Source organism: Pantherophis guttatus, chromosome 8 (genome assembly GCF_059756535.1).
Source record: "Pantherophis guttatus breed Tessera chromosome 8, ASM5975653v1, whole genome shotgun sequence".
NCBI lineage: Eukaryota > Metazoa > Chordata > Lepidosauria > Squamata > Colubridae > Pantherophis > Pantherophis guttatus.
The window spans coordinates 7,736,077-7,760,963 of NC_142070.1; the positions used below are offsets into that span (position 1 = coordinate 7,736,077).

The window sequence follows — 24,887 nt, forward strand, 5'->3', positions numbered from 1 at the left end:
AGAGGCTTCCTACGATGTAAAAATTTTCCTAGGAACTACATTCACAGAAATGGTGTAACACAGAAGCATATGTTAAAATCATTATATATCAGAAATAAATCAATGCTCTGATTTTGGTTCAGAGTAGATAATCTTTCCTTGATTCTTCCTTCTCTTTACCTCTGATTCAGTAATACAGGTGGGAAAAATACATCAGTGCATTCTTTCCACAAGGATATTCAAGGATTAGAAACAGGTGGTAGAAGCTGGATGTTATGTTTATTATCTAATTAAGGAAACTGCTTGTTATTTCATAAAAGTATTACTTCATTTGGCTTCAGTTTGGTTTCTTCAGCGCTATCTCCAATCTTTGCTATCTCACATCTTATTTTACACTTACTAGTAAAAGTAAAGGTAAAGGTTCCCCTCGCACATATGTGCTAGTCGTTCCGACTCTAGGGGGCGGTGCTCATCTCTGTTTCAAAGCCGAAGAGCGAGCGCTGTCCGAAGACGCCTCCGTGGTCATGTGGCCGGCATGACTCAACGCCAAAGGCGCACGGAACGCTCTTACCTTCCCACCAAAGGTGGTCCCTATTTTTCTACTTGCATTTTTTTAAGTGCTTTCGAACTGCTAGGTTGGCAGAAGCTGGGACGAGTCACGGGAGCTCACTCCGTCATGCGGCACTAGGGGATTCGAACCGCTGAACTGCTGACCTTTTGATCGATAAGCTCAGTGTCTTAGCCACTGAGCCACCGCATCCCTTTACAACATTACAACATACAACAACAAGCAAAATGTACAAAACATTTTGCATTCAAAACACTTCCACTTCAAAACAACCATTCTGATTGTTGTTTCAAATCCACTTCCAATCTCACTGGAAGAAGAGCCACTCAGGTTTAATGAGTGGCTTAAATTTGCTTTTTTTTTTTTTTTTTTAAATTTGATTTATATGCTGCCCTTCTCCGGAGACTCAGGGCGGCTTACAATGCGTTAAGCAATAGCCTTCATACTTTTGTATATTTATACAAAGTCAGCTTATTGCCCCCACAAACTGGGTCCTCAATTTACCTACCTTAGAAAGGATGGAAGGCTGAGTCAACCTTGAGCCTTGGAGAGATTCGAACCAGCAGTAATTGCAGGCAGCTGTGTTAATAACAGGGTGCTTAGACCACTGTACTATCAAGGCTCTTTTATTTTATTTTATTTATTTATTTAATTATCCCGCCTTTATTATAGGTAGAGAACATATATAGTACTCCTTCATCCTCCTATGTTCCCCACGACGACGACTCTGTGAGGTGGGTTGGGCTGAGAGACAGTGATAGGCCCAAAAGTACCCAACTGGCTTTCATGCCTAAGGCAGGACTAGAACTCCCAGACTCCTGGTGATTGGCCCAAAGTCACCCACCAACTTTCATGCCTAAGGATGGACTAAAATTCACTGCTTGCTAGTGAACTGTTGTTAAGTAGAGGATTACTTGTACTCAGTGGTGAAATGTAAAATTTGTTACTACCGGTTCTGTGGGCGTGGTTTGGTGAGGGGTAATGTGACTGGGTAGGCATGGCCAACTTTTTATTTTTTTACTTTTAAAAGCATTTTTTCTACAACCTTAAGAGGTTGCAGAAAAAAATGCTTCTAAAAGCCTCTGACGATCAGGCAACTCAGCTGGGATTGCCAGAGGCTTTTAAAGGCATTTTTTTTTTCTACAACCTCTTTGGCTGAAGAGGTTGTAGAAAAAATGCTTTTAAAAGCCTTTGACGATCCCAGCTGAGCCACACGATCATCAGAGGCTTTTTTTTTTTTTTTTTTACTTTTAAAAGCGTTTTTTCGGCCGAAGAGGTTGTAGAAAAAATGCTTTTAAAAATAATTTTAAAAAAACCTCTGCTGATTGCGCGGCTCAGCTGGGCATGGAGGGGGGGAGGGATTTTTGCTACCGCTTCTCTGAACCACCTGCCGCCATCACTACCGGATCGGACGATCCGGTCCGAACCGGGAGCATTTCACCCCTGCTTGTACTGCAAATTGTCCTTGCCTCAGTGTATCTCTCCCTGTAACACATCAGATGAAGAATATGTAACTCATGTTCTTTTACACTGCAGATTTTATACAACATTGCATCAAAATCTCATTCTTCCCCTTCTACTATCAATCTGCTGATCCAGAAGTGGGCGTCACATAGTGTAACAACCGGTTTGCCCACCACCGAAAATGTGAGCGTGCGGGCGGCTTCAAAAACACGGCGACTATATAGGACGGGATAGCGCCGGGGCGGGCCCAGCCGCTGGTTGGAACTACCGGTTCGCAGCAGCCCACCTCTGTCCTGATCTTGAGGTAATTTTTATGCTGTCGAATTACTGATAAAATTTTTCATACACGGTCTAAAATATTGCAAAGTTTTTGCTATCTAGCATCAAGGATACCTTTGCCAGGGTATCCACAACAAGATTTAAGACGGATTGCTATATATGCTTATTTATATTTCTCTATTTTGGCTCTTTTTCCCCCCCCTCCATTCTCTGTTTAATTTGCTTTTATTTACATCTGTTTTAAAGGCTGTAACACATATAGAACTGACTGGGAAAGACTGAGGGAAAAAAGAAGAAGGGGACGGCAGAGGACGAGGTGGCTGGATGGAGTCACTGAAGCAGTCGGCGTGAGCTTAAATGGACTCCAGGTGATGGTGGAGGACAGGAAGGCCTGGAGGAAAGTTGTCCATGGGGTCGCGATGGGTCGGACACGACTTCGCAACTAACAACAAAAATCTTACTGGAGGTGTCCCAACATGGAAACAGCTGCTTCAAGCTGAAAACACAATACTTTTAACCAGGAACCCTTGCAAAATAGTTAGAATAGGATCAGAGTTGGGCCCTATTTGCTGTTCCAGTAAAGCAGGAAATATTTTGAGTTCAAAAACATTTCAAATTTGAAATGTTCGCCTATCTCTGCTTTTCGATTCCCGCTGAACTAAATCCTGACCAAACACACATTTCCTATACAAAAATATTTCCAAATTTCTTGGTAATAGTATACAACAAACAGTGTATCTATAACATTAATCCTGACACACACATTTTAATAGCTGTATCAAGCCTGTGCAATGCTTCAGATCTGATTCAGAACAGGAGCTTCCCAAATATATGGGAGTGCAAATACAGCATCTGTTTGTAACTCATTAAAGCAACCGTCTCTCTTTCCAACACAAGATGGCTGCAGGGAAGCCCCACAACATTCTAGAAAAAGATGCAGCTGTTTTAAGGAATTTCAGGCCAATGCTAAGTTCACACTCCCTTATGTTAAGTTCCTCTTCCACCAGAATTCCTGTTGCTGAGCAAGGCGGTTGTTAAATGAATCACACCTGATTTTATGACCATTTTTTTACCATGGTTGTTAAGCAAATCCCTGCCATTGAATGAATCAAATGTTCATTAAGTAAATCCATCTTCCTCCATTGACATATTGATTCCCGAACAATTTTCTCTTTAATCACATAAATATGAGCCAGCCATGTGCGGCAGCTGCCAAAAAAGCCAATGCAGTTCTAGGCTGCATTAATAGAAGGATAGAAGCAAGATCACATGAAGTGTTAATACCACTTTATAATGCCTTGGTAAGGCCACACTTGGAATACTGCATCCAGTTTTGGCCACCACAATATAAAAAAAGGTGCTGAGACTCTAGAAAAAGTGCAGAGAAGAGCAACAAAGATGATTAGGGGACTGGAGGCTAAAACATACGAAGAACGGCTGCAGGAACTGGGTATTTTAATGAAAAGAAGGACTAGGGGAGACATGATAGCAGTGTTCCAATATCTCAGGGGCTGCCACAAAGAAGAGGGAGTCAAGCTCTTCTCCAAAGCACCTGAAGGCAGGACAAGAAGCAACGGGTGGAAACTTATCAAGGAGAGAAGCAACCAAGAACTAAGGAGAAATTTCCTGACAGTGAGAACAATTAATCAGTGGAATGACTTGCCTCCAGAAGTTGTAGGTGCTCCATAATTGGAGGTTTTCAAGAAGAGATGGAATAGAATAGAATAGAATAGAATAGAATAGAATAGAAAATATGGAATGGAATAGAATAGAATAGAATAGAATAGAATAGAATAGAATAGAATAGAATAGAATAGAATAGAATAGAATAGAATAACAGAGTTGGAAGGGACCTTGGAGGTCTTCTAGTCCAACCCCCTGCCCAGGCAGGAAAGCCTACACCACTTCAGACAAATGGTTATCCAACATGGGATAACCAAGATGGGACAGCCACCCCTCCTGCGCGAGCTGCACTGGCTCCCAGTGGTCTTCCGGGTGCGATTCAAGGTGTTGGTCACCACCTTTAAAGCGCTCCATGGCATTGGACCCGGGTACCTTCGAGACCGACTTCTGCCACAAACAGCCTCCCACTGGCCAGTCCGCTCCCACAGAGAGGTCTCCTCAGGGTGCCATCGGCCAAGTTATGTTGGCTGGCGACACCCGGGGGAGGGCCTTCTCTGTGGGAGCCCCAGCCCTGTGGAATGAACTGCCCCCAGAAATGCGCAAGATCTCCGACCTCCATGTATTTCGCTGTGCCCTCAAGACCCTGCTGTTCTATCTATCTATCTGGAATGGTGTAGGGATTCCTGCTTGAGCAGTGGGTTGGGCAAGAAGACCTCCCAAGATTCCTTCCAACTGTTATACTCAACAAAATCAAGGTGGGGTTATTTTGAGTTTCTTTCTCACACTTTCTTCCATCTCGGGACTCTCTCTCTTCTTCAGTTGTTCTTTAATGTTCCGCTCTTTTCTTTTCCTCTTAAACATCTGTCTCCTATCTTTCGCCAAGGAAAAGCTTTGCTTTCCATTACACCCCAAACCCACCAACCTGCACACATGAAAGAGAAGATCTTGTCCCACCTATTTTGCATCTTTGATTCATCCCGGCTCTCAAACAGCCCAGCCGTGAAGAGCTTCATGTTTCCTGATTTAGAGCTGCTAAGCCCTGAAAAGAAAATGTTTCCTAGTACTTTAAAATAGCAAAAAAATTAATTCCTAAGCAGAAAAGCACGTTATGGGCATTAGTTTTGACATGGACTGTCAAAACACTTTAAACCTACCTGACTACTTTTAATGCACTGTTTAGGAAGCAAAATGCTTTGGGCAAATCTAGGCTTTATATATAGAATTTGTACAGAGCTTGAAAATCAAGCCATGCTATCCTTCCATTTTGCATCGGCTCCTCGTCATTATTAAAATTATTGACACAAATTGCTCTTGGATTGGGTAAGGTTTAAAAAAAAATCGGTAAACACTAGATGGATGGTAGTCATGGACTTTGACATGATCAAAGTCAGCCCCCTGAAATTTATTTATTTATTTATTTATTGGTTCGATTTATATGCCGCCCTTCTCCGGAGACTCAGGGCGGCTTACAATGCGTTAAGCAATAGCCTTCATACTTTTGTATATACCTGCTTAGTAGGGCTTTCGGCCCCCCCTAAGCGGTGTTCTTTTTTTTAAATACAAAGTCAGCTTATTGCCCCCACAATCCGGGTCCTCATTTTACCTACCTCGAAAGGATGGAAGGCTGAGTCAACCTTGAGCCTGGTGAGATTCAAACTTGCAATAATTGCAGGCAGCTGGTGCTACTTAACAGCGCTTTAGTCTGCTGCACCACCAAGGCTCTTTTTAATAACCTACCACCCACCTGCTACCCATTGTATGCTACTTTAATGGTTTCCCATTAATAAAATTAACTACCAATTTCATACTAGACAATAGTGGAGGATCAATGTGGCAAAACGGAGATAATGTCGAAAGAGAAGCGCAGTTAAGATCTTCCAAGTTTTCATTCTTGTTTTGGCGCCTTCCTTGACTTCAGATAGAACACATATGCTCTCCCCTTCAGTTTCTCAAACTGTTTCACAAAAATAAATGTCTGATTCACCAACAGTTGGTCCAAATTAGCCTGCTGCTTCATTCACTCTTCAAGCGTATGAGCAACATGATATCCGACTGGTAAAACTTGTATTTCAACTGCCAGTTAGATTCTACTGTGCATCTGTTTGTCTCTACAAGTATCACAGGCAAACATAGCCGTAATCAACTGATAACTGATTCATTTTTTTATTACTTTTATTTATTATTTATTTATTATCATCATCTTTTAATGACCCCCACTTACGGGGTGAAAGCTGGGCAACTGAATGGAGCTGTCTGTTTACTGGCCAGATGCCCTTCCTGTCACCAATGAGGAGTTTTGTTCAGCAGATATATTCTCATTGTGCCCAGAGAGAGAAATATCTGAGTCCTGTTGGAGAAGGACGGTATACAAATTAAATAAATAATAATAATCTACCTCTACCTAGGATCGAACTCACAGCCTCCTGACTGGGAGGCGAGAGGTCCACCTCTAGGCCACCGCACCACTCATTTATTATTTATTTATATCCCGTCTTTATTATTTTTGCAAACAACCCAAGGCAAAGAACATACCCAACCCCACACCTTCCTCCTCTTATTTTCCCCACAACAACAACCTTGTGAGGTAGGCTGGGCTGACCGACCTAAAGTCACCCAGCTGGATTTCGTGCTTAAGGCAGGACTAGAACTCACCGTCTCCTGGTGATTGGCCCAAAGTCAACCAGCTGACTTTCATGCCTGAGGCGGGACTAGAAATCACTGGCTCTTGGTGATTGGTTCAAAGTCAGCCATGTGAAGTTCATGGCTAAAGGTACCACTTGAACTCACAGTATGTTGGCGACTGGCCCGAAGTCACCCAGCTGGCTTTCATGGCTAAAGTGGAACTAGAACTCACAGTCTCCTGGTGACTGGCCCAAAGTCACCCAGCTGGCTTTCATGCATTAAGGGTGGACTAGAAATCACTGTCTGGTGATTGGCCCAAAGCCACCCAATCAGCTTTGGTGCCTAAGGTGAAACTAGAATTCACTGTCTCCTGGTGATTGTCCCAAGTCACCCAGCTGATTTTCATGGCTAACGTGGGACCTGAACTCATGGTCTCCTGCTTTCTAGCCCGGTCTCTTGATAATCCTGCTGTTTAAATTCTTTTAAAGCCCACCCAGGTAAAATCTATCTATGTAAGATTCAGCACCACCTGGATAATGGCACAAAATCAATCAACCACTAAGTACATGTTCTTCCATATCAATCTGTTCTCTAGGAGCTCTCAACCCCTAAAAGTAACATGACATGTCAGACCTTTAAATATTATATCCCCGGAAAGTTTTTTTATTACTTTAAGCAAGTTGTTTTTAGTGGTTCGATTTTGGGGGGGGGGGGGCGGCAACGTTTTATTCACTTTGTAATATTTACACTGGCTACAAACAGAACCCAATATGAAGAAACCACCTAAATCTGGAAGTGTATGTTTAGAAAGCAACAAAAATTTTCTTAATTCTTGCTATTCTTCCTCTTATAATTATATTTATAATTTGTATAAATGTATAAATAAAACGTATACAAATACATTTATAATAAATGTCTTAAAATTCTTTAGCCTGCCTGCTTTCTTTTGCCGACGCTGGTTATTTAAGACAAAAGAACGCACAAAAGCTAACAGAAGGAAAAGTAAAAAAAAAAAAAAAAATCCTACTAACAGGTAGTCCTCAACTTACAACCATTCATTTAGTGACCATTCGAAGTTACAACAGCGCTGAAAGTGATATGACCGATTTTCACACTTTTGCACCATTGAAGCGTCCCCGGGTGCTTGGCAAATGTCTCATATTTATGACGGCTGCAAGTCATGGGATCCACTTTTGCGACCTTCTGACAAGCAAAGTCCATGAGGAAGCCAGACTCACTTAACAAACCGTTGTTACTAACTTAACAACTGCAGTGATCCACTTAACAACCGTGACAAGAAAAGTTGTAAAATAGGACAAAACTCGCTTAACAACTGTCTTGCTCAGCAACAGAAATTCTGGGCTCAACTGTGGTAGTAATTCAAGGATTACCTATATCCAAAAAAGGGGGGGAAAATTAATCTACATGATATCTATAACTTCCCCCCCCCCCCTAAAAACAGCACAATCTAGGAACATTTTGTATATTAGATTCCCTCAATTGAATATACTGAGAGTTATTTGGTGTAGTGGTGAAGGCATTAGACTAGAGACCAGGTGACTGTGAGTTCTAGTCCTCCATTAGGCCCAATGCCATTTGAGTGACCTTGGGCTAGGCGCTAGTCACTTTCTCTCAACCATAGGAAGAAAGCAACGAAAAATATTTTGGAGAAACCTTGCCAAGAAAACTGCACAAGCGTGTCCAGGCAATGTCCAAGAATTGGACATGACTGAATAGAAGAAGAAGGAAAAAAAACCCAACTGATTTATATAATGATCCCCCCCGAATTAAAAATCAGTTTTATGGGGACTGATAGTACCGTAAGTCTGTTAAGGGACAAAAAAAAAAACAACAACTATTTTTTTTGTACTGAAAAGTCCTAAATGCATCATAAGCAGTACAAGTTACACCTGATCAGATTATAAACATATTGCTGCACACTGAATACCATCAGTTACTAATATTAAAAACAGCGAAATTCTGCTTCTATCACACCCCTGGCACACTCCTATGCCCTTCTACCAATTGAAAAAGGTAATTAGCATTACAGAAACATAGAAAATCTTTTTTTTTTTCAGAGTCAATTCTCCTCTTAAGCAAAGACTCACTTTGAATCTATCCGAGTTACTTTACAAACATTTCCATATTGATTCCTTGGGTATGTAGTACAGAACTGGTTTGTCATTACAGGTCGTCCTCCAGTTACGACCGTTCATTTAGGGACTCATTTACAACGGCACTGAAAAAAGTGACTTATGGCCAGTTTTCACACTTACGACTTCTGCTACCTTCCCCTATGGCAGTGTTTTTCAACCTTGGAAGCTTGAAGATGGGTGGACTTCAACTCCCAGAATCCCCCAGCCAGCAGTGCTGGCTGGGGGATTCTGGGAGTTGAAGTCCACCCATCTTCAAGCTTCCAAGGTTGAAAAACACTGCCGTATGGTCACATGATCAAATTTCCAGCAGTTAGCAACTGGCATGTACTTATGCCAGTTTCACTGTCCTGGGGTCAGGTGATGGCCATTTGTAACCTTCCCAGTTGGCTTCCTGACAAGCAAAATCAGTGGGAGGAAGCCAGATTCACTTAATGACAGCATGTTTCGCTTAACAACTGTAGCAAAAAAAAAAAAGGTCATAAAACGGGGAGCATCTTAACAACTGTCTTGCTTAGCAATGGAAATTTTGGGCTCAACTGTAGTCCTAAGTCAAGGACTACCTATTCTTTCTTTAAGGCCTGATTTACCCCTTAAAGAGGAATTTTCCAATCGATAAAGAAAATGAAACTTTGATTCCACAGACAAATTCACATTTTAAGTTTCTTCTACATTCCAAAAAGAGAAACTATTTTTTTTTCCCCAACGTTCGGTTTAAAGTGGATGTTTTCAAAGTATTCTAGGTGCTGTTATATTCCACCATCTCAATGTCAACCCTTAGCCACCATATAGAGTCATCGGGCTAAAAGGGCCCTTGGAGGTCTTCTAGTCCAACCCCCTGCTTAAGCAGGAAACCCTACACCAGTTCAGACAAATGGCTGTCCAATCTCTTCTTTAAAACTTCCAGTGTTGGAGCATTCACAACTTCTGGAGGCAAGTTGTTCCACTGATTGTTTTAACTGGTGAGCCTGGTGGCGCAGCAGACTAATAGCCTGTTATTAACATTCAGCTGCCTGCAATTACTGCAAGTTCGAATCTCCCCAGGCTCAAGGTTGACTCAGCCTTCCATCCTTTCGAAGGTAGGTAAATTGAGGACCCAGTTTGTGGGGGCAATAAGCTGACTTTGTATAAATATACAAAAGTATTGCTTAACGCATTGTAAGCCGCCCTGAGTCTCTGGAGAAGGGTGGCATATAAATCAAAATTTAAAAAAAAGAAACTGTCAGGAAATTACTCCTTATTTCTAGGTTGCTTCTCTCCTTGATTAATTGTCCTGCTTTCAAGTGCTTTGGAGAATACGTTGACCTCTTATATGGGGCAGCCCCTCAAATATTGGAAGACTGCTATGATGTCACTCCCAGTCCTTCTTCTCATTAACCTCTTCTTTTTCCTTCCACCTTTCCTAGCAGTATAGACTTCTCCACAAAGTTAACTAGCCAGTACGATCATCATTTCTATTTAAGGAAAGGGCTGATATTTATTTTATACTTCTCCTTGGATCTATCTTTAGTCTTCCTAATGACAACACAGTGAGCCAAGGCATCTGCCACTATCATCAGAAGTCGTTCTGGATTGCTATTTTTCTCCAAAATCAGCCACTTTTTCTCCCAAAATATTGAAGGAAACTGGCGCAAAGAAAAAAAGGAAAACAACGACGACGACAACGGAGACTCAGAGTTGTAACTCAGACACTTTCTTTGAAGGACAATTTCCAAATAAGTGTTCCAATATCTAAGGAGCTGCCAGACAGAAGAGGGGGGGGGGTGTCAACCGATTCTCCAGAGCACCTGAAGGCAGGATGAGAAGCAATGGATGGAAACTAATCAAGGAGAGAAGCAATCTAGAACTAAAGAGAAACTTCCTGACAGCGAGAGCAATTCCTCAGTGGAACAACCTGCCTCCAGAAGTTGTGAATGCTCCAACACTGGAAGTTTTGAAGAAGAGATTCAACCACCATTTGTCTGAACTGGTATATAGGGGGTCTTGCTTGAACTGGGGGATGGACTAGAAGACCTCCAAGGTCCCTTCCAATTCCATTATTCCCTTATTCTATTAAACCTGCCAAGGTTTCTCTCTGATAATCACTTTGCTGGGGGATTTTTTAAAAAGCTGGCATCCACCTTCATCTAAAGCAGCTTCCTTTGAGAGAGCTTCCTTTTAACCCATTGAATAAAGAAAACCTCAGGCGCTGACACTGCAAATTAGGTGACAAATGGCTTGAAGGCCTGGAAGGGGAGGGGGAGTGAGGAGGAAGGACACAGCCATTCACACCCAAGCTTTGGAGAAGACCCCAAAAAGAGGGTTGAACACAAACAGACACACACACATAAAGAGTGACGCACATATATACACAGAGAGAGAGAGAGGGATGGTGGGCAGGGAGGAAGGAAGGACAGCCATTCACACCCAGGCTTTGGAGAAGACTCCCCAAAAAGGGTGTGCACCAGTGGTGGGATTCAGCCAGTTCGCACCACTTCGGGAGAACCGGTTGCTAACCTTCTGAGCAGTTTGGTGAACTGGTTGTTGGAAGAAATCATTAGGGCAGAGAACCGGTTGTTAAATTATTTGAATCCCACCACTGGTGCACAAGCATACCCACATGCACACACACAAAGTCACACATATGCAGCAAGACATCTCGCCAGGCTCAAGGTTGACTCAGCCTTCCATCCTTTCGAGGTAGGTAAAATGAGGACCCGGATTGTGGGGGCAATTAGCTGACTTTGTATAAAAAAGAACACCGCTTGGGGGGGCCCGAAAGCCCTACTAAGCAGGTATATACAAAAGTATGAAGGCTATTGCTTAACGCATTGTAAGCCGCCCGGAGTCTCCGGAGAAGGGCGGCATATAAATCGAACCAATAAATAAACAATAAATAAGACGGTGAGTGAGGAGGGAAGGTAGCCATTCACACCCAGGCTTTGGACAAGACCCCCCAAAAAGGGTGCACACGCGTGCGCATACACATACACCCAAAGTCACACATACAAAGCAGGCTTTGGACAAGACCCCCCCCCCAAAAAAGGAGCCAGACTAAGCACTCAACAGACTAAGCACTGTAATTTAACACCAGCTGTCTGCAATTAAAGTAAGATCGAATCTCCCCAGGCTCAAGGTTGACTCAGCCTTCCATCCTTTCTAAGGTAGGTAAATTGAGGACCCGGTTTGTGGGGGCAATAAGCTGACTTTGTATAAATATACAAAAGGATGAAGGCTATTGCTTAACGCATTGTAAGCCGCCCTGAGTCTCGGGAGAAGGGTGGCATATAAATCAAATTAAAAAAAAAAACACATATACACACAGAGAGGAATAGTGGGTGAGGAGGAAGGTCAGCCATTTCACCCCAAGGTTTTGGAGAAGACCCTAAAAAAGGGATTGACACACACAGTTGTGTCAAAGGGAATACACAGTTACACACACACATATATACACACAGGAAGGGTGAGTGGGGATGGAGGGTAGCCATTCAAACTCAGGTTTTGGAGAAGACCCCCCCAAAAAAAGGGGTGCACACACACACACACACACACACACACACACACACACACACACAGAGGGAGAGTGAGTGGGGATGGAGAGTAACCGGTGACACCCAGGTTTTGGAGAAGACTCCCCCAAAAAGGGGTGAGAACACACACACAAAGACACACAAACACACACTGAGGAAGAAGTAGGAAGGGAATCTTCCCTTGAAGGATTTGGGGTGTGTGTATGTGTGTGTGCAGAGAGCAGGGTGTGCCAACGAGAAAGAGGCATCAACCCTTTGACAGCAGAGACTCTCTACCCAGACATCCACCCCGTGCTGGGGATAATGGGAGCCCAGATCCCACCCTTTGGGGAGCGGCGGGTTAAGTAGGGGGGGACGGACGCTACTCACGAGCGCCGCCGGTTCGCGGTTGGGCAGGCTCCGGCCCGATGTAGCTGAGGAGAACAGGCAAAGGGGCGCCACAAGGGCCCGGCGGCGCGGCGCGCCAAGCGCTCTGGGGCTGCGCTCCGGGCGCGGCGGTGGCGGCGCCTCCTCCCCGGCCGGGGTAAAGGAGGAAAAAAGGGGGAGAGTCCGGCGGCGGAGCCTCCTCCTCCTCCTCTTCTTCCCCGTCCGCTTCCCCGCCGGCTTCTCGGCGTTGGGCGCTGCGGCCGCCGGAGCTCTCCATGCCGGCCAAGCGCGGGGTACCCCTCGGCCTCTCCAAGCGCGCACGGGCGAGCCAAGCAGGCAACTTCGCCCCGTCGCCTCTTCCTCTCCGCGGATCAAACCCAGCTCGGGCCCAGCCGGCCTGGGGAGAGAAGCGGGGGGAAAGCCTCGCCTTGACCCGGCCCCTCGCTCCGAGCTCCGCCCCAACCCCGCCGGCCTCGACTTCGGCCGGCCTCCTCGGCGCGCGTCCCGGCTCCTCCCCGGAGCGCACGGCGCGGCTCCCGGGGCAGAGCGCAGCCCGAAGAGGCGGGATCGCCTGGCAGGATCTGAGTAGATCCCTGGGGACGGGGGGGGGAGGGGGGATCGGCTCCTTTGCTGGTCCGGCGAGGATGTTGGGGGGGGTTTGGGGGGTTTTTTTTTGCCCCCACCGTGGATTAGTTTCCATTTTTTTGGCAGGTGCTAGTGGGATTTTTTCCCCCCCCCTCACATTTTCTTTCTATAATTTCTTGGGAGATGGCTTTCTCTTTTGCTGTACAGGTAGTCCTCGACTTGCAACAGTTCGTTTAGTGACCGTCCCAAGTGACAATGGCACTGAAAAAAAGTGACTTATAAGTTATGACCCTACCTACCGTTGCAGCATCCCCGTGGTCACCTGATCAAAATTTAAGACAGTTGGCAACGGACTCATATTTATGACCATGGCGGGTTATGGGATCTCCTTTTGGGACCCTTCTGACAAGCAAAGTCAGTGGGGAAGCCAGCTTCACTTAACAACCGTGTTAGTAATTTAGTAGTTAGTAGTAGTAACGGCAGGGATTCGCTTAACGAACGAAAGTGGCGACAAGAGTTATAAAATGGGACAAAACTTGCTTAATAAATTTCTCACTTAGTAATATAAATTCTGGGCTCAATTGTGGTCGTAAGTCAAGGACTGCCTGTAATTCCTATTTGGGTTTTTGGGGTAGTTTCAGTTCATTTTCCATTTTGATTTTTTTTTTCTCTTCACCCTAGAAATGCGTGGAGAAATAACGTTTTTCTCAGATGTGGTGGTAATTTTGCCATCATCATCATCATTATTATTTTCATTTCCTTGAAGGATTTCTTTCTCCTCTTTGCTATAATTCTTATTTGGGTTTGGATTAATGTTCCTTTTTAAATTATTTTCCTCTTTGCTCTGTAGTTTGGGTGGCTAAATAAGGTTTTTTTCAGAGGTGGTGGTAGCATTGTGACATTTTCTTTCTCATTTCCTTGGAGGATTTCTTTGCTACAATTCTTATTTAGGTTTTGGGATGGTTTTGATTAATTTTCCATTTCATTTTTTTCTTCTTCACCTTATAGTTTGTGTGGTGATAGGGTTTTTTCAGATTTTAAGGAGTTTTTTTTAAAAAAATATATCAGTAAAGCAGTTAACAGCATTGTGGTGTTACTCAGTTGGCCTATGCTATTCCACATTGCACATTTAAAAAAAAAACATTAATTGCAGGGTCTTAAAAGGATTTCAGATCCGAAGCAGCCTTTTCCATCCAACAGATTTTATCAAATGGCATCATTTTCAGAAGTGATTTGCCATTGCTTCCTTCCTAGGGGCTCAGAGCAACTGGCCCAAAGCCTTTTGGCTAGTTTTCATGCCTAATTTTTAATTATTGTTTTTCTATGTTTATGGCTTTATTGTTGTACTTCACCTGGTACCTTTGTAAGATGGGCTGCCACAACTCTATGGCGAGAGAAGCAACAAATAAATTAACAATATAAACAAGGACAATAATATAAATATGACAAATAATGAACACAAACCGGAAAATTAATTAGTTTATGCAACCTTTCTCAACAGGATTAACATACTGCAATCTTTCCAAATAACCTTGTGCAGGTATTCAGTACTGTTTACGTAGCTTTTAACAACTCTGAAATACTTAATTCTGAGCAAACAATATTACTCCATAGATGAAAATAATATTCAATTCAATGCATAGTAAATTTGTAAAGATTCATAGTAGTTACCGGTAGTTAATGAGTAGTAAAGCATGCACTGTGTTCTCAGGTCAGAATTTACAATTACATTTCCATTAATGTCATTACAAAAAGTAATGAGATTTGTATTCTATTGGACTTAAATTCACTTTTCATTTACTGTTTAAAGTTTTATGCCACTCTACTCCCCTGAAAAAACTTGTTTCTGAAATCATGGCAGATAAATCAATATCCTTAAGCCTGTGTAATTGCCTTTCCCCATTACATACCAATATTACTTGGCTCGTTTTTTTAAAATCACCTGGATCTTTTCTGTAAATAACACATTGTAAATTTTATTTTTTCCAACCTCTGTCCAATGATATTTATCTAACAATATGGCAGGACATATTCCAATGTCCGATATGCTCTTAATTCCATGGATTAAATAGCACCAAGAAGAAAAAATAAGTTTCAGAAATTGGAACAGATGATAAGATGGTAGGTTCTAGCTTGCAGGAGGGTTTTAAACAAAACCAGGACAACTATTAGCGATGCTGTAATTGCACAAAATGGAATTGGATTTGATGATTGCCAAATTCCTTTCAAAATTTGAGAAAGTAATGTACAATTTTGCAGAACTTTGAATTTTTAGGAGTTTCTGGAGTCTGTGCTTTCTAATTTTTTTTTTTTTTTTGTCAATTTTGAGCCGTTTTGTTAAAACTAATAAGAATCCACAACTTAATAACCAGTTTGGCAAATTCTTCAGTAACTTTGCTATTGTACGGCAAATGGAACTCGACAGGTACCATTTAACGAAGAACATATTCTAAAAATAACAACCAAACCAATCTCCCTCAATTTTTTACCTTCTATTATGCTGGTTTAGGTTTGATACTCTTCAGATCCTGGCTGGAAGGTTCGGGGAATTGGTTTAAATTAACATCTGAAAATGACTTGGGGAAGACTAGATGTGATGTAGCAATACAGTTTTCTCAGTAGGTGGCAGCATCTGACTAAACTTTTTAGGTTAAAATCTAAGCAGAGGGGTACTTAACTAGTACTTGGATTAGGAAACTACCAGCCAATATCAAACCAGAGGATCAGACTGAAAAGTAGTTATGAAGTCCCACAGAAGGCATCAGCAAGCTGCTTTTGTACTGTGGCCAAGAAAAATACATGGATATATATATATATATCAGAAGTAACCAACAGTGAAGCTTGACTCCATGAAAACTTGACTTTTATGGAAGGTTACAATAGCATGAAAAAACTTGGAAAGTTGTCCTGAATTGACAAGGCCAGTATGGATAGTACTTGCCTTACGACCACAATTAAGCCCAAATTTCCTGTCGTTAAGTGAGACATTGGTTAAGGGAGTTTTGCCCCATTTTACCTTTCTTGACTCAGTTTGAGGGAATCACTGCAGTTGATAAAAGTTAGCAACTTGGTTGTTAAGTGAATCTGGCTTCTCCACTGACGTTGCTTGTCAGGTCGCAAAAGGGGATCATGTGACCTTAAGACACAGCAACGGTCATAAATATGAACCAGTTGCCGAGCATCTGAATTTTGATCACGTGATCATGGGGATAGCTGCAAAGGTTGTAACTCTGAAAAAAAGGTCTTAGGTCATTTTTTTCAGTGTGGTAACTTTGAACGGTTACTAAACAAACTGTTGTAAGTCGAGAACTACCTGTAGTTGTATCCAGTGGTAAACCAAGGAGACAACACTCTGCCCACAAATGCCTGTTATATTGTCATTTACCTCCCCGCTCCACTGCTATGTCCTGCCACATTCTATTCCAGAAATAATATCAATGGTCAAAGGAAGGAACCAAATGAACCATGATTGAAGAAAAGGCAGTGGTGGGTTCTGCCCGGTTCCACCGAGCCGGTAGCGGTGACGATATGACATCACCAAACTGGTTCTCTTTGTTTGGGAGCTGGGCCCTCCTGCCCCCCCCCACGTTATTACCTTTTATTTGGCCCCACCCCCAATCTATTGCTGCCTCCCGAGTCCCAGCTGATTGGCTAGAAGAAAAAAAATTGTTTAAACTCTTGCCGCTGGGCTTCAAAGGGCCACCCTACAGCTGATCAGTGTTAAAAGACAGTTTGGTGCTAGACCGGTGCCTCCAAAAACAAATAGGTAGATCAGTACAGCTCTGCAAGCAGTTAAAAGCCTGGTAGACCAGAACCTCTGCTAAATCCTAAAGAATTATCACATGACCATCAAGCCACACCCACAAAATAAGCCACGCCCACAGAACCAGTAGTAAAAAAATTTAGAATCCACCCGAGAAAAGGAGGTGCCTCAGCTAGTGCTCATTTAAGCACTACAGATAGTCCTCAACTTACGATTATTATTGAGCCCAAAATCTCTGCTGCTAAGCAAGAGTTGTTAAGTGAATTTTGACCCATTTTACGACCTTTCTTGCCACAACTGTCAAGGTAGTAATACAGTTAACTGAATCTGGCCTCCCCACTGACTTTACTTGCAAGGACCCAAAAAGTGATCATGTGACCCCAGGACACTGCAACCGTCATAAATAGGAGGCAGTTGCTAAGTGTCTGAATTTTGATGCTGCAATGATTGTAGGTTTTCATACAACTGTTGCAGCATTCCCATGATCAAATAATCAAAATTCAGACTTGGCAACTTTTTCCAGTGCTGTTGAAACTTCAAATGGTTAGTTTTTTTTAAAAAGTACTTTGAAGACTACCTGTATATATTAAAGTCAAACCCCTGTAATGGATACAACCCAGGAAGTGAGAACCATTATTAAAAATAATACACCTTATAATTCTCAAAAAGAGATACATTTATTAAGTTCACGTCAACTAGTCTGCAAATAGGTGAATAGAAGGAAGACAGTGGATCACTTGAGCTTAATACTTTTCTTAACTCCAGCACGAATGCCAGACAATTCGCCTGCGTATTTTTGCGTTTCTCTTCGGAATTCACGAACTTGTCCTCTTCTACGGATCTTGGCTTTTCTGAATTTCTCACGATGTTTGACTCTTGGGTTACGATCAATCTTCTTTCTTCTAGGCGTAAGGCCTTTATTTTTCAACATCTGGTACGTTGCTCCTCTCTTTTGATCCGATTCTTCCTCTTCAATGACTGGAAGACTCGTGCCTTCTTTTTCTTCTCGTTTCCTCTTCTTCTTAAGCATGATCTTCTCTTCCATCTCCTTGTAAAACTCTAATGCAGCTTGCTCATCAAAATCAGAATCATCTGCCAGTTCGTCTTCAGCCTCGTTCATAAAGCTTGGCGATTTTGTTTTCCTTTTATTAACCGTTTTTTTAACAAACAGCGGGGACTTCTTCTCTTTCCTGCTCTCCACCCCATCGGTCTCATTACTACGGAATTCCTTAAGAAGCAGGCGAACCTCTGGCAACAGTTTTTGGTCCACCACCGCTAAGTCATTGATCAGGTTCCTATAAGTGACAAGCCTTTCGATTACGGGATGGCCGTGGATTGGAATCCTTTTCGCTTTCAGCACCAAGTAAAAACTGATGTTGCAGCAGTAGTTCAGATAGAGGTGGTACTTGGTTCGCAAATACTGGCTCCCTTTTCCCTCCGGGATGACCCCGTCCCCCATCATCTGCACGAGGGGCTCCAGTTCATCTCTGAGCTCCAGGACTTTGGCTTCGAAATCCTGAATCAGCTCCAGCAGTTCGGGAGATTCTTTCCTCAGCAATTTCAGCTGCTCTTTTTTAGAAAGGGACGCCAAGTCCTTGGCGATTTTCTGCCCGGATTCTTTCCCGCTCGTCGGCTCCGCTGCCCTGGCGTAAGCCTGAAGGAGATCCAAGCCGTAGTCTTCCTCGCCCAAGTTCTCCGCCATCCTCCTCTGAATGGCCTGAGCTTCCGCTTCTTCTTCCAGCTCCTCGGCTTCCACCTCTTCCTTGGTCTTCTTGGGGGCTTTGGGACGGCGGGCTGCCCCCTCGTAGTCGGTGCCATAGTAGAGCTTCTTCCTCTCACCCCAAGCTAGCTCGCTGGGGAGGCCTGAGCCCCACCTGCCTTCGCCCCGCTGCTCTTCCAGGTCGCTGTCCATGTCCAGAGGCTCATCGTCCTCCTCTTCATCATCATCATCATCATCATCACCACCAGGCCCCGCGTCCCCCTCTTCCTCAGACTCGCTATTCTCTGACAGCTGCAGGCCCAGCACCTCTTCTTCTTCCTCCTCCTCCTCCTCCTCTTCCTCGCTGCCCAGCGCCGCCAACACCGCCTCCTCCAGCCGCCGCTCGTGGAAGTCGTCCGCCTCCTCCGTCACGAGCGGCTCCCCCGGCTCCGGCTCCTCTATCTTCTCTTCGCGGCCCGCTGAGGCCCGCAAAGCCGGCGGGATTCTCCGGCGTGCCTTCACCATGATGGCCGCCGAACCCCTCAAAAATAAAGGTGGGGGGGAGGAAAAAAAAACCGGGGAAATGTGACACAACGGTCGCAACGGTCACGCCGGCGGGGCCAAGATACGACTTCCGGGTCGAGGTTGAGGCCAACTCGGAGCCGGCTTCCGGTTTCCGGGAAAGGAAAGAGGTGACCCTTCTGTTACTTGTCGCCTCTGTTCCGTACGACAATCTTGGCTTTCCCCCTCCCATGGCTTAACTTCCGGCGGTTTTGAGCTTCCGGTTGTGGAGAGCTTGGGGCGCTCTGTTTGAAAAAAAGACTATAGAGAGTGGGAGCCTGTTTTTTGAAAGGGCGTGGCGTCAGTGTGGAGCCCTTCTGGCTTTTGGCTCTTTTGCCCGCCGCCATTCCTGGTCCCCTTGGTTTTCCTAAGGAATATATTGCTTTTTTGAGGCATCTGGGGGAAATGTGCCTCTGGCAGGCCGACAAATTATGAATGATGCCTGCCTTTGCCTTTGTTTTCCATATTAATTTTTCTTTCTGCTTTAATCATCTATCATTATCTTCCATTTACCTATCTATCAACCTGTCTGTCTGTCTACCTATTTATCCACCTATCAAACTTTGTCTTATCTATCATTATATACCATCTAGTATCTATGTCTGTCTGTCCCTCACACACACATCTATCTATATCTTCTATCCTCTCTCTCATATCTATCCATTATCTATCTATCCATTTATCTATCATCTCTCTATATCTATCAATATTTGTATTTATATTATTTTCTCTCATCTATATATCATCTCTCTATATCAATATTTGTATTTATATTTTCTCTCTCATATCTATATCATCTCTCTATATCTATCAATATTTGTATTTATGTTATTTTCTCTCTCATCTATATATCATCTCTATATCAATATTTGTATTTATATTATTTTCTCTCATCTATATCATCTCTCTATATCAATATTTGTATTTATACTATTTTCTCTCATCTATATCTATCTGTCTATCTACCTATCTATCATCTCTATATCAGTATTTGTATTTATATTTATTTTCTCTCATCTGTATCTATCTATCTATCTAAAATCCATCTGGTTCAGTTCCAAGTTGGGAGAAAGAGTTGGAAATAACATGGAGAGAAAGACTGACTCTGCTTTCTTTCTTTAAGAGCATGTTTCTCCATTTCTCCCTTTGGGGAAATATATTCTGCTTTTAATATTTCCAAAAATGTTTCATTCTTCTGAGTGGGGGAGGTGGGGGCTTCCCACTCTTATCTATCTATCTATCTATCTATCTATCTATCTATCTATCTATCTATCTATCTATCTATCTATCGTATCCTTATTTGTATCCTTACAATTTATATTGACTGTTTCCTAATATGATTCTATTGCTTATTTGTACCCTATGACTATCATTAAGTGTTGTACCTTATGATTCTTGACAAATGTATCATGTCTTTTTATGTACACTGAGAGCATATGCACCAAGACAAATTCCTTGTGTATCCAATCACACTTGGCCAATAAAGAATTCTATTCTGTTCTGTTCTGTTCTATTCTATTCATCTATCTATCATTATCTACCTATCTACCTCTGCCTGTCTCTGTCAGTCATCTACCTATCAACCTTTTTCTATCATTCATTCACCCATTCATCCATCTATTATTATCTACCATCTATCAACCTTTCTATCTTCTATTATCTATCTATCTATCTATTTTATGCTGTATAGTTACTATGTGCTACCTCTGTCAGTCATCTATTTATCATTATCTACCATCTGCCTATCAACCTCTTTCTACCTGTCTGTCTATCTCTATCTATCTGTCTGTCTTATCTAAATGAATTGGCCACCCAACTGCAGTGGATTCTACTGTCCATTTTTTTATACTGTATGGCTACTATGTGCTTTTTATTGCTGTTCCTTAGATTTGCAAACTCTAGTAATAGCAACCAGACAAAGGAATATGTAATTGAACTTTACTGTCACTAAATAAGTCTCCACGGGGAACTGGGGTAGATTTTTCCTCGACTTGGAAGTGATGCAAGGTTTAAGATGGCTGGTATTTTTATTCATTTATTATGACATTTTTCTTTGTAAGTAACTCAAGGTGACATGTGGAGAAAGCCAAGGAAGACCAAGAATGGAGAGTAGCTTGGGAAGTCAAATGCCCATCTTGTCATCAAGAAAACTGCCTCCAATGTGATCTGCTGGCAGTAGAGATGTTAAAATACAAGATGACAGTCACAATTGTGTGATGAAAATCCTGTGACCATGAAGCTCATAAACCACGATGCATCACTGATTGTGTTTATGTAGTGAGGAGTTGAATTTTACTAGAGGCCATGGTGGTGCAATGGTCAGAATGCAGTACTACAGGGTTAATTCAATGCTCACTCCAGGAGTTCGATTCTGACCGGCTCAAGGTTGACTCAGCCTTCCATCCTTCTGAGGTGGGTAAAATGAGGACCCAGATTGTTGGGGATAATAAGCTGACTCTGTAAACCGCTAGAGAGGGCTGTAAAAGCACTGTGAAGCGGTATATAAGTCTTAAGTGCTATTGCTATCTTCTACCAGGAGATGGAAACAGTTACAGGTTTTCAAAGAGATAAAACTCGGTGTTGATCTCCAAGCCAATCCACAAGGGTACAATGCCTGTGTAACCTCTCTTCTCCTTTCCTCATGATCATACAGATAGTCCTTGACTTATGACCACTATCGAGCCCAAAATTTCCATTGCCAAGTGAAGCAGTTGTTAAGTGGGTTCCGCCTCATTTTATGACCTTTTTTTGCGACGCTTGTTAAGCAGCGTACTGCAGTTGTTAACAGAATCATGTGGCTGTTAAACAAATTTGACTTTCCCCGTTGATTTTGCTTGCAGGGAGCTGGCTGGGAAGTTTACCAATGGTGACCCCCAGGATAGTCATAAGTACATGCCAGTTACCAACTACAACGCTGCTACATGCTACAACGGTCATAACTGAAAAATGGCCACATGTCCCGTTCCCCCCCCCCCCCCCTTTTAGTGCTGTTGTAACTTTGAATGGTCATTAAATAAATAGGATGGATATATGGACAATAGTGGCCAAAATTGTGGAAACCTTTTGGGAAAAGTGTATTTTTGAGGTTTGATGGCTAATAACACCACTTTTTTTTTGGAGTTTCAAGATAATCCTATTCCACTGCTGGAATGGCCTGGGAATAGCCCAGACCTTAACCCAATGGAAAATCTATGGAGCCGACTAAAGAAACTGGTTAGTCAGAAGCGACCCAGCAATAAAACCCAGTTAATAGAAGCCATCATTCAATCTTGGTTTCACATTATAACAGCTGCAGAACTAAAAGACTTGGTTCACTCCATGGGAAGACGTTGTAAGGCCGTAATTCATGCTAAAGGTTACCTAACTAAGTCTTAACTGACATGGTGATCATTTTTATATATCTCGTTTTTTCTATGGTGATAATTTTTGTATATTTTGTTTTTTCTAAAAGTGTTTCTTCTTTATACTGTAACTGCTATTTTAATAGCAAATCCTTCATAAAAGTTACTGCATTACATTCTTGATTAAATTATCTTCCCATTGATATATAATTTTATGGTACTACCATTACAAAAAAAAAAAGTGGTGTTATTAGCTAGTTTTTAGAAAATACACTTTTCCCAAAAGGTTTCCACAATTCTGGCCACTACTGTAATATCTCAAAGAAGATGAGAAAGCTGATGTGGAATAATGGCTTTCTTCTGAGAGATTAAACAGCTTTGAGTCTTTGTCCCAATTATTAAACCTGGCTTATTTAACTCTTAATTCCTCCTCAATTATAGCAGCTGCACCTGTTTTGTGGTTTTCTTAAAAATAAACTGCCACCTGGGCTGTTTGCATACAATGGTTCCAGGGTTCGGCCTAATATATCACTTTGTGGGTATCGGATGCATTCTTTTTCCACCACAACAACTCTTGGAGTCATCTCATTGTTCCTCTGTTGTTGTGTGTGTCTCTCTCTCTCGGCTTTCTGCACTTTGTCGACTGAGAAGAGGCGCTGTGTAAAATATTCCCACGTGGCAGTTTTATCATGTTTGTATGGAGGCATACAGCAGAAAAAAAAAATCTGATTATATCTGATTATACTTTAAAAGTAAAGTAGCTTTAATTGCAGTGAATTATTGATAATTTACATAATGCCTGCTTAATTTATAATGCCTTGGTAAGGCCACGCTTGGAATACTGCATTCAGTTTTGGTCGCCATGATGTAAAAAATGATGTGGAGACTCTAGAAAGAGTGCAGAGAAGAGCAACAAAGATGATGAGGGGACTGGAGGCTAAAACATATGAAGAACGGTTGCAGGAACTGGGTATGTCTAGTTTAATGAAAAGAAGGACTAGGGGAGACATGATAGCAGTGTTCCAATATCTCAGGGGCTGCCACAAAGAAGAGGGAGTCAAACTATTCTCCAAAGCACCTGAAGGCAGAACAAGAAGCAATGGGTGGAAACTAATCAAGGAGAGAAGCAACCTAGAACTGAGGAGAAATTTCCTGACAGAACAATTAACCAGTGGAACTGCTTGCCTCTAGAAGTTGTGAATGCTCCAACACTTGAAATTTTTAAGAAGATGTTGGATAACCATTTGTTTGAAGTGGTGTAGGGTTTCCTGTCTAAGCAGGGGGTTGGACTAGAAGACCTCCAAGGTCCCTTCCAACTCTATTATTCTATCCTTCATGGAAATTTCAATACAGTTTCCTTGACAGTGAGAACAATTAACCAGTGGATTGGCTTGCCTCTAGAAATTGTGAATGTTCCAACACTGGAGGATTTTAGGAAGAGACTGGACAGCCATTTGTCTGAAATGATATAGGCATCCTGCTTGAACTGGGGGCTGGACTAGAAGACCTCCAAGGTCCCTTCCAATTCTCTTATTCTATTAAACCTGCCAAGGCTTCTATCTGATAACCACTTTGCTGAGGTTTTTTTTTTAGCCGGCACTCATCTTCAGCTAAACAACTTTCCTTTGGGAGAGACTTCAACCCATCGGCTGAATAAATAAAATCTCAGGCACTGACACTGCAAAGCAGGTGACAAGTGGCTTGAAGGATTGGAAGGGGAGGGTGGGTGAGGAGGAAGGACAGCCATTCACACTCAGGCTTTGGAGAAGACCCCAAAAAGGGGGTTGAACACAGACACACATGATAATTTACATGGACATTTCGATAGCCAAAAAACCTAAAGAACTTATAATTGACTTCAGGAGGAAGAGAGATGTACATTTACCATTGTACATAAATGGTGAGAAAGTGGAGAGGGCGGGTAGTTTTAAATTTCTGGGCATTTATATCTCGAAGGACCTCTCATGGACTATGAATGCTAACACGCTTGCGAAGAAGGCACAGAAGAGGCTGTACTTCCTGCGAATGCTCAGAAAGATAAATCTATCTCACCATCTACTTCTGTCCTACTATCGCAGCACAATTGAGAGTGTCCTGACATACGGCATTCTTGCATGGTATGGGAGCAGCTCTGTAGCGCACAAAAAAAGCTCTCCAGAGAATCATTAAAACTGCCCAGAATATCATCGGACTCCAGGTACCATCCTTGGACGACATCTTCGCATCTCGCTGTTTGAGAAAGTTGCATAGCATTCTCAGAGACTCTTCCCATCCTGCTTACAATCTTTTTTGACTGTTGCCTTCTGGCAGAAGATACAGAACAATTAAAACTCGGACCACACACATTTTCTGAATAGTTTTTATCCCAGAGCTAT

General features: G+C 42.6%; 2 protein-coding genes across 14 annotated transcripts in view; both read right to left on the reverse strand.

Annotated features, from left to right (window-relative positions):
- The window catches only part of RUFY3 (RUN and FYVE domain containing 3), a 76,327-nt gene extending 63,253 nt beyond the window's left edge, over positions 1–13,074 (reverse strand). For 8 of the 13 annotated variants that reach the window (XR_009621242.2, XR_015729236.1, XM_087875234.1 and 5 more), the window contains exon 1: positions 12,567–12,929. Coding sequence is in view for 11 of the 13 variants with exons in the window: in XM_087875234.1 (XP_087731360.1) it covers positions 12,567–12,840 (274 nt within the window). In the remaining 2 variants the exon portion in view is untranslated. Of the gene's footprint in view, positions 1–12,566 lie in introns of all 13 variants that reach the window. The other 5 variants (XM_087875232.1, XM_087875235.1, XM_060687027.2 and 2 more) reach the window with 4 other exon arrangements.
- A 4,495-nt stretch (positions 13,075–17,569) lies between these two features.
- Positions 17,570–19,379, reverse strand: UTP3 (UTP3 small subunit processome component). Its single transcript, XM_034431246.3, has one exon. It carries the CDS (start codon positions 19,133–19,135, stop codon positions 17,645–17,647), a length of 1,491 nt encoding a protein of 496 aa, XP_034287137.2. The 5' UTR covers positions 19,136–19,379; the 3' UTR covers positions 17,570–17,644.
- Positions 19,380–24,887: the final 5,508 nt, after the last annotated feature.

Bases quoted from the DNA above. Each gene is read 5' to 3' on its own strand.
- UTP3 (XM_034431246.3), bottom strand. From the start codon at position 19,135: ATGGTGAAGGCACGCCGGAGAATCCCGCCGGCTTTGCGGGCCTCAGCG.